Below are 18016 nucleotides of genomic sequence, written 5' to 3' on the forward strand. Positions count from 1 at the left end.
TACCACACATCTACAGCCATCTGATCTTTGACAAACCTGAGAGAAACAAGAAATGGGGAAAGGATTCCCTATTTAATAAATGGTGCTGGGAATGTTGACTAGCCATAAGTAGAAAGTTGAAACTGGATCCTTTCCTTACTCCTTATATGAAAATTAATTGAAGATGGATTAGAGACTTAAATATTAGAGCTAATGCCATAAAAACCCTAGAAGAAATCGTAGGTAGTACTATTCAGGACATAGGCATGGGCAAGGACTTCATGTCTAAAACACCAAAAGCAGCGGCAACAAAAGCCAAAATTGACAAGTGGGATCTAATTAAACTAAAGAGCTTCTGTGCAGCAAAAGAAACTACCATCAGAGTGAACAGGCAACCTACAGAATAGGAGAAAATTTTTGCAATCTACTCATCTGACAAAGGGCTAATATCCAGAACCTATAAAGAACTCAAACAAATTTACAAGAAAAAAACAACCCCAACAAAAAGTGGGCAAAGGATATGAACAGACACTTCTCAAAACAAGACATTTATACAGGCAACAAACACATGAAAACATGCTCATCGTCACTTGCCATCAGAGAAATACAAATCCAAACCACAATGAGATACCATCTTACACCAGTTAGAATGGCAATCATTAAAAAGTCAGGAAACAATAGATGCTGGAGAGGATGTGGAGAAATAATACCACTTTTACACTGTTGGTGGGACTGTGAACTAGTTCAACCATTGTGGAAAACAGTGTGGCAATTCCTCAAGGATCTGGAACTAGAAATATCATTTGACCCAGCCATCCCATTTCTGGGTATATATCCAAAGCATTATAAATCATGCTGCTATAAAGACACATGCACACATACGTTTATTATGGCACTATTCACAATAACAAAGACTTGGAATCAACCGAAATGTCCATCAATGACAGACTGGATGAAGAAAATGTGGTACATATACACCATGTAATACTATGCAGCCATAAAAAAGGATGAGATTGTGTTCTTTGTAGGGACATAGATGCAACTGGAAACCATCATTCTCAGCAAACTATCGCAAGAACAGAAAACCAAACACCGCATGTTCTCACTCATAGGTGGGAATTGAACAATAAGATCACTTGGACCCAGGAAGGGGAACATCACACACTGGGGCCTATTGTGGGGAGCAGGGAGGGGGAAGGGATACACCTAATGTAAATGATGGATATAATGTAGGAGATACATGTAATGTAAATGATGAGTTAATGTGTGCAGCACACCAACATGGCACATATATACATATGTGGCAAACCTGCACGTTGTGCGCATGTACCCTAGAAGTTAAAATATAATAAAATTATTAATAAAAAAAATTTCCTGTATTATCTTTGAGTCAATGATAAAATGTAGACATAAATTAAATAATATTTGAAACAAATCAAAATGGAAATAAAACATACCTAAACCTTTGTAATACAGCAGAAGTGGTATTAACATGGAAGTTTATAATGTTAAATGCCTACATCAAAGTAATAAAAAGTCTACAAATTAACAACCTACCATCACTACTCAATGAACTAGAAAATGTGAACAAACCAAACCCAAATCTAGTAGAAGAAAATTAACAAACATGAGAGCAAAAGCACATGAAATTTAGAGCAAATAAACAATATTAAAAAGCAATGAAATAAAGTTTGTTATTTAAAAAAATAATGAAGATTGACAGAACTCTCTCTAGAATAACCATGAGAAGAAGAGAGATGATTCAGATAAACACACTGGAAATGAAACATGAGTCATTATAACTGATATCACAGAAATAAGATAACTGGAGAGTACCATGAACAACTCTATGCTAATAAACTAGAAAAATTAGAGGAAATGGATAAATTTCTGGAAACATACAACCTCCTAAGATTGAAACAGAAAAAAATAGAAATCATGAACAGATCAAATATGACTAGTGAGATTGAGTAATAATAATATTTTTAAAATCCCAACAAAGAAAGGCCCAGAACCAGATGGATTTATAGCTCAGTTCTAACCGACGTACACAGCAGAACTTATTCCAGGCCTACTGAAACAATTTTTTTAAAAAAATCAATACGGAAAGGATTATTTCTATCTCATTCTATGATGCCAATATCAACTAATTACGAACGCCAGTTATAAACATATGAAAATAAAAGAGAAAAAAAATCTACAAACCAGTATCCCAGATAAACATAGATGTGAAAATCCTCAACAAAATTTTAACTAACTGAATCCAACACCACATCAGAAAGATTATATATCATGATCAAGTTAGTTTTATCCCAGAGATGAAAGGATGGTTCAACATACACAAATCAATAAAAGTAATTCACCACGTAAACAGAATTAAAAGCAAACGCCATACGAGCATCTCTATAGAAGCAGAAAAAATTAATAGAATTCAGCATAACTTTATTATAAAAAGTCTTTTAAAACTAAGCATAGAAGAAACATACCTCAAAGTGATAAAAACCATATATAACAAGCCCATAGTCAACCTTATACTGAATGGGGAAAAGTTGAAATCATTCTTTCTAAGAACTGAAACAAGACAAAAATGCCCATTTTCAATACTCCTTTTCAACGTAATACTGGCAGTTGTAGCCAGGGACGTCAGGCAAGAGAAAGAAGTAAAATGCATCTAAATTGAACCATGCTTTTTCTAACAGAAATGAGAAATACTGAAGAGTTTTATACAAGGGAGTGATTAGAGCAGATTTCTGTTTTTCATGGGTTTTTAAATTTAGAGATAGGGTCTTGCTCTGTTGCCCAGGCAGGAGTGCAGTAGTGTGATCATAGCTCACTGCAGTCTCAAACTTCCGGCCTCAAGTGATCTTTCTGCCTCAGCCTCTCAAGTAGCTGGGACTACAGTCACATGCCACCACACCCTGCTAATTTTTAATTTTTTTCTAGGAATAGGGTCTTGCCATGTTGCCCAGGCTGGTCTTAAACTCCTGAGCTCAAGTGACTCTCCCATTTTAACCTCCCAAAGTGCTGGATTACAGGCATAAGCCACTGCACTGGCCCAGATTTCCATTTTTAAAAGAGCATGTAATCGGCTGGGCGCCGTGGCTCACGCCTGTGGTCTCATCCCTTTGAGAGGCTGAGGCAGGTGGAGATCGTGCCATTGCACTTCAGCCTGGGCAACAAGAGCCAAAGTCCGTCTCAAACAAACAAACAAAAAATCATGTGATGATGCCATTTATGTTATTTTTAACAATATGTATATATATGCTCTCAGGAAACTAGGAATAGAGGAGAATTTCCTCAACTTGGTGAAGAACATTTACAAAGAAACTAACATCATACTTAATGATGAGTGTTATAGATTGAACTGAGTCCCCTCTAAATTCACATGCCAAGTCCTAATCCCTAGCACTTCTGAATGGGACTGTATTTGGGGATAGAGTTGTTAAAGAAATAATTATGTTAAATTGAGGTCATTAAGATGGGCCCCAGTCTAATACAATTAGTGTCATAAAAAGAGGAAATTAGGACACAGAGAAGTACCGAGAGAAGGTCATGAGAAGACATAGGGAGAAGCCAGCCATCTACAAGCCAAGGAGAGAGACCTCAGAAGAAACCAACCCTTCTGACACCTTGATTTCAAATTTCTAGCCTTCAGTATTGGGAGAAAACAAATTTCTGTTGTTTAAGTCAAAAAAAAAAAAAAAAGAAAAAGAAAAAGAAGTCAAATTATTTCTGTTTGCTGATGATATGACCTTATACACAGAAAATTTTAAAGATTCTACCCAAAAGTCTCCTAGATTTGATAAGTGAATTCAGTAAAGTTTCAGGATACAAAATCAATGTACAAAAATTAGTAGCATTTCTATTTACCAGTAATAATCAAGCTTAGAGTCAAATCAAGTAGTCAGTTTGTTAGCATTTACAGTAGCTATAAAAATGAAATACCTGGAATGCATTTAACCAAGGAAGTAAAAAATACCTACAAGGAAAACTATCAAACACTGATTAAAGGAATTTGAGATGACACAAATAAATTGAAAAACATGTTATGCTCTTGAGACAGAGGAATGAACATCATTAAAATGGCTGTATTATCTAAAGCAATCTACAGATTCATTTCAATTCTCATCAAAATACCAATGTAATTTTTCACAGAATTAGAAAAAATCATAAAATTCATATGGAACCACCAAAGAGCTTGCATAGCCAAAGCAATCCTGTGCAAAAGGAACTAAGTTGGGTGCATCACATTATCTAATTTCAAATTATACTACAAAGCTATAGAAACTACAACAGCATGGTATTAGCATAAAAATAGACACATAGATCAAAAGAACAGAAGAGAGAACACAGAAATTAAGCCACATACCTGCAGCGAACTGGTCTTTGATAAAGTCAACAAAAGATAGACTCTGAAAAGGACATCATAATCAAAAAGGGTTCTTGGAAAATTGAGAGGCCGTACACAGAAGAATAAATCTGGACCTGTATCTCTCACCATATACAAAAATTTTCACAAATGTATTAAAGGCTTAAATGTAAGACCAAAACTACAAAAATACAGGAATAAAACAAGAAACAGTATTCTGAACATCAGTTTTGGCTAAGATGTCATGATAAAGGCCTTAAAAACAAATGCACAATACCAAAAATAGACAAATGGGACTTAATTAAACTAAAGTGCTTCTTTACAACAAGAGAAATTATCAACAAAATAAACAGACAACGTACAGAATGGGATAAAATATTTACAAACAATACATCCAATAAAATATTAATAACTAGGTTCCACAAAGAACTTAGACATCTCAACAACAAAAAAATAATTCTGCTAAAATGTAGGCAAATGGCATAAACAGGCTTTTTCAAAAGAAGACATACAAATGGCCAACAAACATATAAAAAACTGCTTAACATTGCTAATCAATGAAATGCAAATTAAAATTTTGATTAGCTATTATATTACACCACAGTAGCTATTATTCAAAAGTCAAAAAATAACAGATATGGGAGAGTGTGGAGAAAAAAGGAAGCACTCATAAGCTTTAGTAGGAATATTAACGAGTATAACTTGTAATGAATACAGTAGGTAGAGTTCTCAAAGAATTAAAAATAGAATTACCATTCTATGCAACAATTCCACTACTGGTTATCTACCCAAAAGGAAATAAATTTTATACAAAAGGGTACCTACACTCATGTGTTTATAGCAGCATTGTTCACAACAGAAAATATATAGAATCAACTAAAGTGTCAATCAATGGATTATTGGATAAAGAAAATGTGGTGTATATATACAATGGATTGCACTCAGCCGTTAAAAAAGAGAATAAAGTCATTTTTCTTTTCCAGTAACATCAATGAAACTAGAGGCCATTGTCTTGAGTGAATGGTTCGGAAACAGAAAGGCAAATACCACATGTTTTCACTTATAAGTGAAAGCTAAATAATGTATAGAACTGGACATAAGGAGTAAAATAATAGACATTGGAGATTCAAAAGATCGCGAGGGATCAGAGGGGATGAAGGATGAACAATTACTTAGTGGATACAACGTACATTATTAGGTTGATGGCTACACTGAAACCCTAGACTTCACCATTATGCAATATATCCATGTAACAAAAATACTTCCTCCTAAATTATAAATATTAAAACAAAAACACAAACACCTCTTTTGTTCACCTGACCTCCATAAGCCACTATTCTAACTATAGACTATAGTGTCATTTTAGGTCTCCTGGCATTAGTATCAGTTCAGAACCTATGTACAATATTCTCCAAAACTTCTGATTATTTTTCCCTAATTCTTCCATGCCAAAGATTGACATTATATGTTGTTGGGCATGTGGTGAGACCCATTCTTCCCTTCATTCAAGGGGTGTGAGTCTGTAAACTGGCTCAAGTGTGGGAATTGATTGAAGGGCCATGACTCTGTTTTATGTTACAAGCTAGAATTTTGATCAATTGACCTAGGACTCCTCTGCTTATACAGATTTAGTAAGAATATAATGGACTTATTATCTGTCTCACTACTAGAAACGTGCTTAACTAACCAATGTCATAGGTCTGTATCAGTCAGATTTTTCTGATTGCTGCTTTGACTCTTCTGCTTACCTAGTTTTTGTCAGTTAAGTGCTGTCACTTGGCCCCTGCCACTTGGGAATCCAATTATTTCTATTAAATTTATTTTATTAGTTCAATGCTATCAATCCTTCTTGCAATTTCTGACCTACAGAGAAAAGTGATCTTCAAAGATGATAGGGTTCCCACAAAAATTTATTTCTCATAATTGTGGCTAAGAATTGTTCCCAGTACCCTATCAAGGTGGGGGAGAAGGTCTTAAATGATAAATATCCCTAAGAATTTGGATTCTTTCCTCTACAGTAGGTCAAGGCAGGACTGGAATTTCAACTTCATTTAGTGTAGGACACCTTTTCGTCTATGTTTTTCTAAACTTTTTTAGAGTTTTTCTGACACGCTGAGCTACAACACTAAATCCAGACTCTCTCCTTTGTGGGCCTATATCAATATATTTGGCCTGTTTCAGGTTTGTGTTTCTTCCACGATTATCCATACTTTTAATATCCATTGTCATGCATATTCCCTGGATTTATGTCTATATAAATTAGAAAAAAAAACACATGACCTGATGAGACTTGAGTCTAGTTATAGGTCTAGAAGCAAAGAAGGGTGGTCTGGTGGGTCCTAACAATGATCAACAGTGTCTTACTTCTGCTTCTTCTCAGAGCTTAAGTGGTAGTTTATTTCCATGCATATAATCTCTTGCTCACAGGTACCCAGATATCTGCAGTAACCTGGCAATTCATTTGTGCAATAGCTTTCACCACTGCTTTAAGCATTTTCCAACCTACAGTTTACACTATACTGAATTCTAGTCAGTATTCCAAGTCAGAAAAGACAAACCAGTTCCTCAGACTGTCCCCAGAGAGGCTAGAACTTTACAAGCAAGTTCCATTAATATTCTTTCATTCCAATGGAGGAACAAATAATATGATGGATTCTTTCAGACACTCAGTGCTGTGTCAGAGAGGCAGTGGGACAAGGACAAGCAGAAATGACATGAAATTTTCTAGCATTTTGAGTGTAGCTTTTTGTGTTTTTTTGTTTTGTTTGTTTGTTTTTGGCATTTCCGTGGTTGCTTCTTAGCTTGTTTCTAGAGTTCTCACAAAACTACTTTGCTCTATATCTGGTGGGGTATTTTTGTTTGTTTGTTTTTGTTTTGTTTTGTTTTGTTTTTTTGGTGTTTCCATGGGACAATGAGGGCCTAGAGCTTTCTGGTCTGCTATCTTGCTGATGTCACTCTTCAGTAGTATCTCCTCTTCTCATCATGCTTGTCTATTTTTATATCTTTCTTTTATAAGGTTGTGGTTCACCTTGAAACTATTCTAGGAGCCTCAGTTCAACATGTTAAACTGAAGAAAATGAAGTACTCTTTTCAGTTGTGGATCGCAATGATGTCAGCAAAGGGACATGATGGGAAGGTATGTTTGCCTCTTCCTTTCCTTACTTTATTCTTTGTGTAAACATTTATTGAGCTTCTATTGTGGGCCATATGTTAGAGGTGTAGGGAAAAGAAACTCCTGAAAAAATAAGTAAAATAGTAAAATATTTAAAGAAAGCACAGTTTGGTGAATGCTTTGCTAGCATAAGCATATATGGTTGTGTGATCACACAGAGTGTGCCCATTCCTATATGGAAGTCAATGAAGGCTTCTTGATGGAGGAGTTGCAGTCTCCCAAATCTTGAATGATTTGGAAACCTTAGCCAGGTAGAGAAGAGATAAAGATTATGCCAGGCAGAGGGGAAACCAGAGCATGAACAAGGATATAGGGGAATGAGGTATGTTGTGTTCTGGGTACGGAGAACATGTAAGTTTCAATAAAGCATAAAGTGTTTAGGTAACTTCAGTTGTCAAGTTCTTTAAAAATGAACAATTTGAGAAATATAAGATAAATTCAACATTCTGGAGAATTTAACTTTTGTGAATATAGGAATGTTTTCTGCCAATGGGAATATTTGTGTTAGAGCATGACACATCCAAATTTGAAGTGCAGGCTACCTCCTAGTTTTGTTATCTTGGGCAAGTTACTTAGCTATTCTGCAGTTTACTCATACATAAAGTTAAGCTATTGATACCTATGTTACAGATTTATTTTGTGGATTAACAATATTTTTTATAAGGTATCTCACATAGAGTAGCCCTTCCATAAGGCAGAACTCACACGAGCCCCTCTACCTTAAAAAAAATAGTTACTTTTTAAATTTTTAAAAATAGACAGTTTTCTTTGTAGAAACACTTTGGAAATCTCTCAGAACAAAACGTTTATAAAAATTCACAAGGTGAGGATGTTTGGCGCTGAGATGAAAGTTTATAATCAGAACTTTAGATCAAAACTAAAGCTGAAATCAAAAGCAAAAAGTTTATTTTGAGTTCACTTCCAGAAGACACTGTCTTATAATTTGGATAAACTGTTAACATACATGCTGACTGTCAAAACTGGTCCTGTAATTACAAATCTGGAAAAAAAAGAGAAGGGAAAAATCTGTTCTCCTCTTACTTTGAATCATGATGCCAGATTTAGAGGTGGTGGTCATAACCACTTTACCATGTTGCTCATTAATAATCACTTAAAATAGGTAGAAAAGAGATGTGGCCATTTTCTAAACCATACTGTTTAATGTTAATGTAGCTCTTTTTTATTACAGACCTAATTTAAAATTTTTAAATTTTGTGACTATATAATAGTTGTATGTATTTATGGGGTATAGATGTTTTGACACATACATACAATGTGTGATTATGAAATCAGTGTAACTGGAGTATCTGTCAGTTTAAACATTTATTATTTCTTTGTGTTGTAACATTCCAATTCCACTCTCTTAGTTGTTTTATAATATACAACAAAGTACTTTAAACTGTAGTCACCCAATTGTGCTATCAAATACTGGACTTTATTCCTTCTCTTTTTATACTCAATAATCATCCCAACTTCTCTTGCAGTTTCTTTTGCATTTGCACTATAACATTTATTTCTTTCTATACTATTTCTTAAAAATGATTGTAGTTATTATCATAGTCATATATTCAAAAACAAAATTCAACACTCAATAAAAGTAAATTCAAAAATAAGAAGAATCCGCTATTCCCCTGGTTGCTCAGAAATCAGTGTATCGATGCAGAAAGCCTGAAAAAGAAATGTACTGTAACACCCTCATATTAACACAATAGACTCTGAGCAAAAGAAATCTTCACAATGCCAGATAAGGAAATCAAAATATTGACTTTAAAGAGGCTTAATGAAATTAAAGTGATTGTTTTTTTGTGTGTGTGTGTGTGTGACAGAGTCTCGCTCTGTTGCCTAGCCTAGACTGCAGTGGTGCAATCTTGGCTAACTGCAACTTCTGCTTCCCTTGTTTAAGTGATTCTCCTGCCTCAAACTCCTGAGTAGCTGGGGCTACAAGCACACACCACTACGCTTGACTAATTTTTGTATTTTTAGTGGAGATGGGGTTTCACCATTTTGGCCAGGCTAATCTCAAACTCCTGACCTCAGGTGATCCAATCATGCTGGCTCCCTAAAGTGCTGGGATTACAGGCATGAGCCACCACATCTGGCCCTTAAATGGAAATTTGTAAAGCAATACAAAGAAATTAGAATATCAATTTAGGCTGTTAATATGAAATTACTAAGAGGATAGATTTTCTTTAAAAAAAAGTAATAATAACAGACATTTTGGAACTTATAAACTCATTGAAGGGATTACAAAAACATTCCAAAGACCAAGCAGAAGGAAGACTCTCAAAATGTGAAGACACATCTTTTGAAGTAATCTAGTCAAACAAAAATAAAGACAAATGAACAAAGCCCTTAAGATGAGTGTGCAAAAATAACAATACTTACAATTTGTTGGTATTACTGGCGTAGAAAGAAAGATTTAAAAAAAGTTTAGAAATCCTATTTAAGAAAATTATGTATAGAAGCATCTCAAGTGCAGCAAGAGATTTAGATATCCAGGTATAGTAGTCCCAACAATCCCAAGACAAATACATTGCAAAAAGGCATACTAAATCAGAATACCTAAAGTCATTATAAAAGAAATACTTTTATGATCAGCAAGAAAAATGGATCTAGTTACCTATGAAAGAAACCCCATCAGACTAAGAATGAACTTCTTAGCAGAAATTTCACAGGTCAGAAGAAAATGGAATGGGATTTACAAATTGCTGAAAGAAAAAATATAATTAAAAATTTTATATCCAGCATGATTAACCTTCATAAATGAAGGAGAAATAAAGTCTTTTCCAGACAAGCAATTGTTGAGGGAATTTATCACCACTAGACCAGACCTAAAACAAATGCTCAAAAATGTCCTTGACATGGAAATAAAAGGTATATGTTCATGATTATGATAACTCATTAACATATAAAACTCAATGGTCTTATAAAACAATCACACAAAGGAGGAAGAAAAGTCAAATTGTGAATACAACAAAATTTCACCAAACCATAAAGACAAACAGAGAAAAAGAAACAAACAATGTATAAAACAATTAGAAAAGATTTAATGACCTTACAGAAAATAAACCTCATATATAAATATTAACCTTGACCTCAAATGGATTAAATACTCTACTAAAGAGAGATAGATTGGCAGAAAATATAAGAAACATGATCCATCTAAACGCTGCTTCCAAGAAACTCACCTTCTCTGTAAATACATACATAGACTGAGAGGAAAGGATTGAAAAAAGATATTTTATGGAAGTAGAAACCAAAAAGGAGTAGGAGTAGCTAAATCTATACTAGATATAAGAGATATTAAATTAAAACGTTAAAAAAACAAATTAGGTCAATGCATAATGATAAAAGGATTAATTCAACAGGAGGATATAACATTACTCAGTATATATGCACTCAATACTGGAGCACCCAGATTCATAAAACAAATATTACTATATCTAATAAGAGAGGTGGAAAATAATACAATAATAGTGTGGGGCTTCAACAGCCCACTCACAGCATTAGACATCATTTAGATGGGAAATCAACAAAGAAATATTAAACTTATTTGGACTTTAGGTGCAACAGACCTAACACACCTTGACAGAAAAATCTACTCAACAACTGTGAAATGTACATATTTTTTCACATAAGCACATGGAACATTCTCCAACATAGACCATGTATCACCTTGTATAGACCTTGTATTTTAGGCCACAAAACGAGTCTCAGTGAATTTTTTAACATTAAAAACTTATCAAGAATCTTCTCAGGCCACACTTGAATAAAACTGAATATCACTACCTTTAGAAACTTTGGAAACTATACAAATACGTGGAAATCAAACATGTTTCTTAATGATTATTGTGTCAATGAAGAAATTAAGGTGGACATTATAACAATTTTTGAAACAAATGAAAAGGAAAACACAACCCATCAAATTCTGTGGGATACAGAAAAAGGAGTTCCAAGATTCCAAGAGTCCAAGAGGGATGTTCATAGCATTAAATGCCTATGCTTAAAAAAGTAGGAACATTACAAATTAACAACCTAACGATGGACTGCCAACAACTAGAAACACAGAACAAACTAAACCAAAAAACCAAAAATTGACAGAAGAAAATGAGTTAAAAAAAAAAAAAATCCTAGTAGAACTAAATAAAATAGAGACCAAAAAGGAAAGGTAAAAATACAAAAGGTCACTGAAACAAGAAGTCTTGGTTCTTAAGAAAGATAAACAAAATAATCCACTCTCCAGATTAATCATGAAAAAAAAAGAGAGAGATTACAACAAAATCAGAAATGAAAAAAGAGAGATTACAACAAAACCAGAAATGCAAAAGAAGACATTATAAATGACATCACAAAAATACAAAGATTCTTTTTTTTTCATATTTTTATTTTCCATTTACCTTTTTAACTTGAAGTGTATGCTTTTTTTTAATCTGTAGGATCCATTTATTAGGAAATTTAATCATAATTGAATCTTTTAATTTAATTAAAATGTTTTTTCTTTTTCTTTTTTTAATTTTTTAATTTTAATTTTTTATTTTTTAAATTATTATTATACTTTAAGTTCTAGGGTACATGTGCATAACGTGCAGGTTTGTTACATATGTATACTTGTGCCATGTTGTTGTGCTGCACCCATCAACTCGTCAGCACCCATCAACTTGTCATTTACATCAGGTATAACTCCCAATGCAATCCCTCCCCCCTCCCCCCTCCCTGTGATAGGCCTCGGTATGTGATGTTCCTTAAAAATTATTATTAAAAGCTCTGCTTCCACAAACAAGAAAACCTAGAGGAAATAAATTAATTAATTTCTGGAAATATGCAACCTCCCAAGTTTGAATCAGGAAGGAATAGAAAACCTGAGCAGACCCATAATGAATAGCAACATTGAATCAGTAATAAATAATTTTTAACAAAGTAATCTCAGAACTAAATGGACTTGCAGATGAATTATTCCATACACACAAAGAAGAATAAACAATTCTTTTGAAATTGTTCCAGAAGTTAAAAGAGCAGAGAATTCTTCATAACTCATTCCATGACACCACTATCACCCTGATACCAAAACCAGACAAAAACACAACCACCACAGAAAATCTATAGATCAGTATTCCTGAAGGGCATAGATGCAAAAATCCTCAGCAAAATACTAGAAAGCCAAATTCAACAGCATATCAAAAAGATAATATGCCATAAACAAGTAGGTTTTATATGAGGAATATAAGGATGGTTTAACATATACAAATCAATAAAGGTGATATATTACATAAACAGAAATAAAAAGCATATAATTATCTCAATAGATGCAGGAAAAGCATTTAATAAAATTTAGAAACTTTTTATTATAAACAGTGTCAACAATCTAGGCATAAAATGAACATATCTCAATGTAATAAAGGCCACATACAACAAACCCAAATCTAATATGACACTGAATGGAGAAAAGTTGAAGGCATTTCCTCTAAGAACTAGAACAAGACAAGGATGCCCACTTTCACCACTTCTATTCAAATAGTACTGAAAGTCCCAGCCAGAGTGATCTGGCAAAAGAAAGAAATAAAAGATATCCAAATTGGAAAAAAGGAAGTCAAAATTTTTCCTGTTATCTGATTATATAATCTTATATCTAGAAAAACCTAAAGACTCCAAAACAAAATTCAGTAAAGTTTCAGGATACAAAATCCGTGTATAAAAATAAGTAGCATTTTTATATGTGAAAATTTGATTGTTGTATGTAGAACAATGAAAGTGGACGCCTGTCTTTCACCATATACAAAAATCGACTCGAGATGTATTAAAATCTTTCATCGTATACAAAAATCAACTCAAGATCTCAGCTACCAATAACAGTGTAGCTGAGAATAAAATCGAGAATACAATTCCATTTGCAATAGCTATGAAAAATAAATTAAGTAGAACTCCTTGTTAATTAACAAGAAGATGAAATATATATAATGTATGTATAGTATTTATTTATATATATTAATTATATTTATATTGTTTCTAGTATATGATATATAAATATAATATATTATGTGATATATAAATGTAATGTATATTATATATTATAAATAATAATAAATATATATTATATATTATAAATATATAAATATATTATATATTATAAATATATAATATATTATATATTATACATATATAAATATACATAACTTTTAGTTTTACTGATATATATATATCAGTAAATACATTAACTCTGTAATTGCTGTAATACTGTAATATATATATGAGTAAAACTAGACAATACTGATGAAAGAAAAAATAGATGACACAAATAAATGGAGAAACATCCCATGCTGGTGGATTGGAAGAATTACTGTAAAGAAAATTACCATATGGATCTAAGCAATCTACAGATTCAATACTATTCCTAACATGGTGTCATTTTTTCAAAGAATTAGAAAACACTCATAATTTATGTGGAACCAAAATACACCCTGAATCGCCAGAGCCCCAATAGTTTTAAGCAAAAAGAAAAAAGCTGGATGCATCACATTACCTGCCTTCAAACTACACTACAAGGTATAGTAACTAAGATATCATGGTGCCGCTATTAAAAAATAGGCCAGGTGCAGTGACTCACACCTGTAATCCCAGAACTTTGGGAGTCCAAGGTGGGTGGATCATCTGAGGTCAGGAGCTCGAGACCACCCTGGGAAACATGGTGAAACCCGTTTCCACTAAAATACAAAAAATTAGCCAGGCACTACTACAGGTGTGTTGGTGCACACCTGTAGTACCAGCTACTCAGGAGGCTGAGGCAGGAGAATCGCTTGAACCTGGGAAGTGGGTTGCTATGGGCTGAGATCGTTCCATTGCACTTAGGCACATAAACCAAAGGAATAGAATAGAGAACCCAGAAACAGAGCCACATATTGACAGCCAATGTGACATTAACAAAGTCGAGAACACACAGTGGGGAGAGGATACACCGTTCAATAATTGGTGCTGTGAAAATTCGATTGTAGTATATAGAATAATGAAAGTGGACCCCTGTTTTTCACCATATACAAAAATCAACTCAAGATGTATTAAATTCTTAAATATATGACCTGACAATATAAAAATAGTAGATAAAATCTAGGGGAAGCTCCTGTGAACATCGGTCTAGCAAAGAATTTAGAACTGAAACCTCAAAAACACAGGTAACAGAAACAAAAATTGACAAATAGGGCTTAAACCAAAAATCTCCAGTATAGTGAAATAAATAATCCACAGAGTAAACAGACAACCTGTAGAATGGGAGAAAATATTTCCAAACTATGAATTTGACAGTGAATAATATCCAAAATTTACAAGGAGCTCAGAAAAACTCAGTAACAACAGAAACCCCAAACAATCCCATTGAAAAGTGGGTAATAGACGTTGTCTGTAGAGAGCGTATTCACTGGGAGGAGGAATGAGGGAAGCTTTTCAAGTGATGAAAATGTTCTAATCTAGATCGAAGTGGTGGTTACTTGGGTGTTTATATATATGTTAGAATGTATTGAACTGTTTTCTTAATATTCATATACTTTACAGTATATAAGTAATACCTCAGTTAAAAGGTTAAAAGAAGATTATCAAATATTAAAAAAAAAAAAAAAGAAAAGTGGGTAAAGAACATGAATAGACATTTTTCAAAAGAAGGCATACAAATGGCTAACAAGCAACTGAAAAACTGCTCAACAATCACTAATCATCAGAGAAATGCAAAATTAAAACCACAATGAGATTGTTTTCTTACACCAGAGTGGCTACTATTAAAGTGACAATGTCAGTTGTTGGCAGTGATGTGGAGAAAATGAAATTCTTACACACTTTTGGCAAAAATGTAAATTAGACCAACCCTTGCTGAAAACGGTATAGAGATTTCTCAAAGAACTAAAATAGAACTACTGTTCAATCCAGCAGTTTCACTACTGGGTATCTTTTTGAAGGAAAGTAAATCATTATATCAAAAAGGCACTGAACTTTATGTTTACTAGAGGACTACTCACAGTAGCAAAATTATAAAATCCACTGAAGTGTTAATCAACAGATGATTGCATAAAGAAAATGTGGTAGGGGGGCGGAGCAAGATGGCCGAATACGAACAGCTCTAGTCTCCAACTCCCAGCGTGAGCAACACAGAAGACCGGTGATTTCTGCATTTTCAACTGAGGTACTGGGTTCATCTCACTAGGGAGTGCAGGACAATTGGTGCTGGTCACCTGATGCAGCCCGACCAGCGAGAGCTGAAGCAGGGCAAGGCATCGCCTCACCTGGGAAGTGCAAGGGGGAAGGGAATCCCTTTTCCTAGCCAGGGGAACTGACACACACAACACCTGGAAAATCGGGTAACTCTCACCTCAATACTGTGCTTTAAGCAAACAGGCAACCTGGAGATTATATCCCACACCTGGCCGGGAGGGTCCCACGCCCACGGAGCCTCCCTCATTGCTAGCACAGCAGTCTGCATTCTAACAACAAGACACCAGCAAGGCTGGGGGAGGGGCGCCCGCCATTGCTGAGGCTTAAGTAGGTAAACAAAGCCGCTGGGAAGCTCTAACTGGGTGGAGCTCACAGCAACTCAAGGAAACCTGCCTGTCTCTGTAGACTCCACCTCTGGGGATACGGCACAGTAAACAACAGCAAAAGCCAAAAGCAGCAGAAACCTCTGCAGATGCAAACGACTCTGTCTGACAGCTTTGAAGAGAGCAGTGGATCTCCCAACATGGAGGTTGAGATCTGAGAAGGGACAGACTGCCTGTTCAAGTGGGTCCCTGACTCCTGAGTAGCCTAACTGGGAGACATCCCCCACTAGGGGCAGTCTGACACCCCACACATCACAGGGTGGAGTATTACACCTGAGAGGAAGCTTCTAAAGCAAGAATCAGACAGGTTGCACTCCATTCCTTAATGTTACTATCATCTACGCCTCTGCAACTGAATGACAGGATCTAGGTACGTTAAGCAATCTCAACAGACCTACAGCGAGTTACAGGCTGTTAGAAGGAAAACTATCTACTGGGAAGGGCACCTACAAAACCCGTAGTCGTCACCATCAAAAGACCAGAGGCAGATGAAAACCACAAATATAGGGGAAAAGCAGGGCCAGAGAAAGAAACATTCAAAAATGAGGCACATCTCTGACAAAGGAGGGCGTAGCTCATACGCCAACAACGGATCAAAGCTGAGATGAATGACTTTGAAGCCCAGCGAGGCAGAGAGAAACCAGTCCATGAGCCGCCAGAGCTAAAGGAGGTCACGTGCAAGCGCAAAAACCAAAAATCTTGAAAAAATTCTGAAGAATTGATACTTCGATAATTAATAATGCAGAAGAAGGTCACCAGGAAATGAAAGAGATAGAAAACCATGGCAAGAGAAATCATTGACAAGTGCACAAACTTCAGTAATGACTCGATCAGCTGGAAGAAAGAATTATCTAGCTGATTGAGGATCAAATGAATGAAATGAAACTGGCAGAAAGAAACTAAAAGAAAAAAGAAAAAGAAATGAACAAAGCCTGCAAAGTATGGATTATAGCAAAAAGACCAAATCTACGTCTGATTAGGGTGTGCCTACAGAAAGTGAGGAAGTGGAACTAGAACAGGAAAACACTCTTCAGGATATCATCAGAACTTCCCCAACCTGGTAGGGCAGGCCAGCATTCAAATCCAGGAAATACAGAGAGCGCCACAAAGAATGCTCTCAGGAAAACCAGGCACATAGTGCAGAGATTCATCAAAGTTGAAATGAGGAAAAATCTTAGGGCAGCCAGAGAAAAGGTCAGGTTATATACACAAGGGAAGCTGGCGGGACTAACAGCAGATCTCTCAGCAGAAACTCTACAAACCAGAAGAGAGTGGGGCCAATATTCAACATTCTTAAGAAAGAATTTTAAGCAGAATTTCATATCAGCCAAACTAAGTTTCATCAGTGAAGGAGAAATAAAATCCTTTACAGATAAGCAAATGCTGAGATTTTGTCACCACCAGGCCTGCCTTACAAGAGACCCTGGAAGGAAACACTAAACATGGAAAGGAGCGACCGGTACCAGCCATTGCAAAACATGCCAAAATGTAAGAGACCATCAGGCTAGGGAAAGCTGCGTAATATGAGCAAAATAGCAAGTTAATATATCACTGTATGTAGGATCAAGTTCACACATAGCAATGTGGCCACTTAAATGTAGAGAAAGTAAATTCATCGTAATTAAAGACACAGACTGGCAAACTGGATAAAGAAGTCAAGACCATCCAGTCTGCTGCTTCAGGAGACCCATCTCACATACAGAGACATACATAGGCTCAAAATAAGGGGATGGAGGAAGATTTACCAAGCAAATGGAGAACCAGCGGGGTTTGCAATCCTAGTCTCTGATAAAACTGAACTTTCAAACCATCAAAGATCAAAAGGAATAGAAGGCCATTACATAATGGTAAGGGATCAATTCCAGCAGGAAAGGCTAGCTATCCTATGATATATATGCACCCAATACAGGAGCACCCAGATTC

The 18016-nt window shown here is 35.1% G+C and overlaps 1 protein-coding gene across 2 annotated transcripts in view; it reads left to right on the forward strand.

Annotated features, from left to right (window-relative positions):
• Positions 1 to 18016, forward strand: part of FAAH2 (fatty acid amide hydrolase 2) — a 115710-nt gene that overhangs the window by 62934 nt on the left and 34760 nt on the right. For both annotated transcript variants that reach the window (XM_031660767.1, XM_031660766.1), the window contains exon 3: positions 7365 to 7484. In XM_031660767.1, the coding sequence (XP_031516627.1) occupies positions 7365 to 7484 (120 nt within the window). The remainder of the gene's footprint in view (positions 1 to 7364; positions 7485 to 18016) is intronic.

This window comes from Papio anubis, chromosome X, assembly GCF_008728515.1.
Source record: "Papio anubis isolate 15944 chromosome X, Panubis1.0, whole genome shotgun sequence".
In the NCBI taxonomy this organism is placed as follows: Eukaryota; Metazoa; Chordata; class Mammalia; order Primates; family Cercopithecidae; genus Papio; species Papio anubis.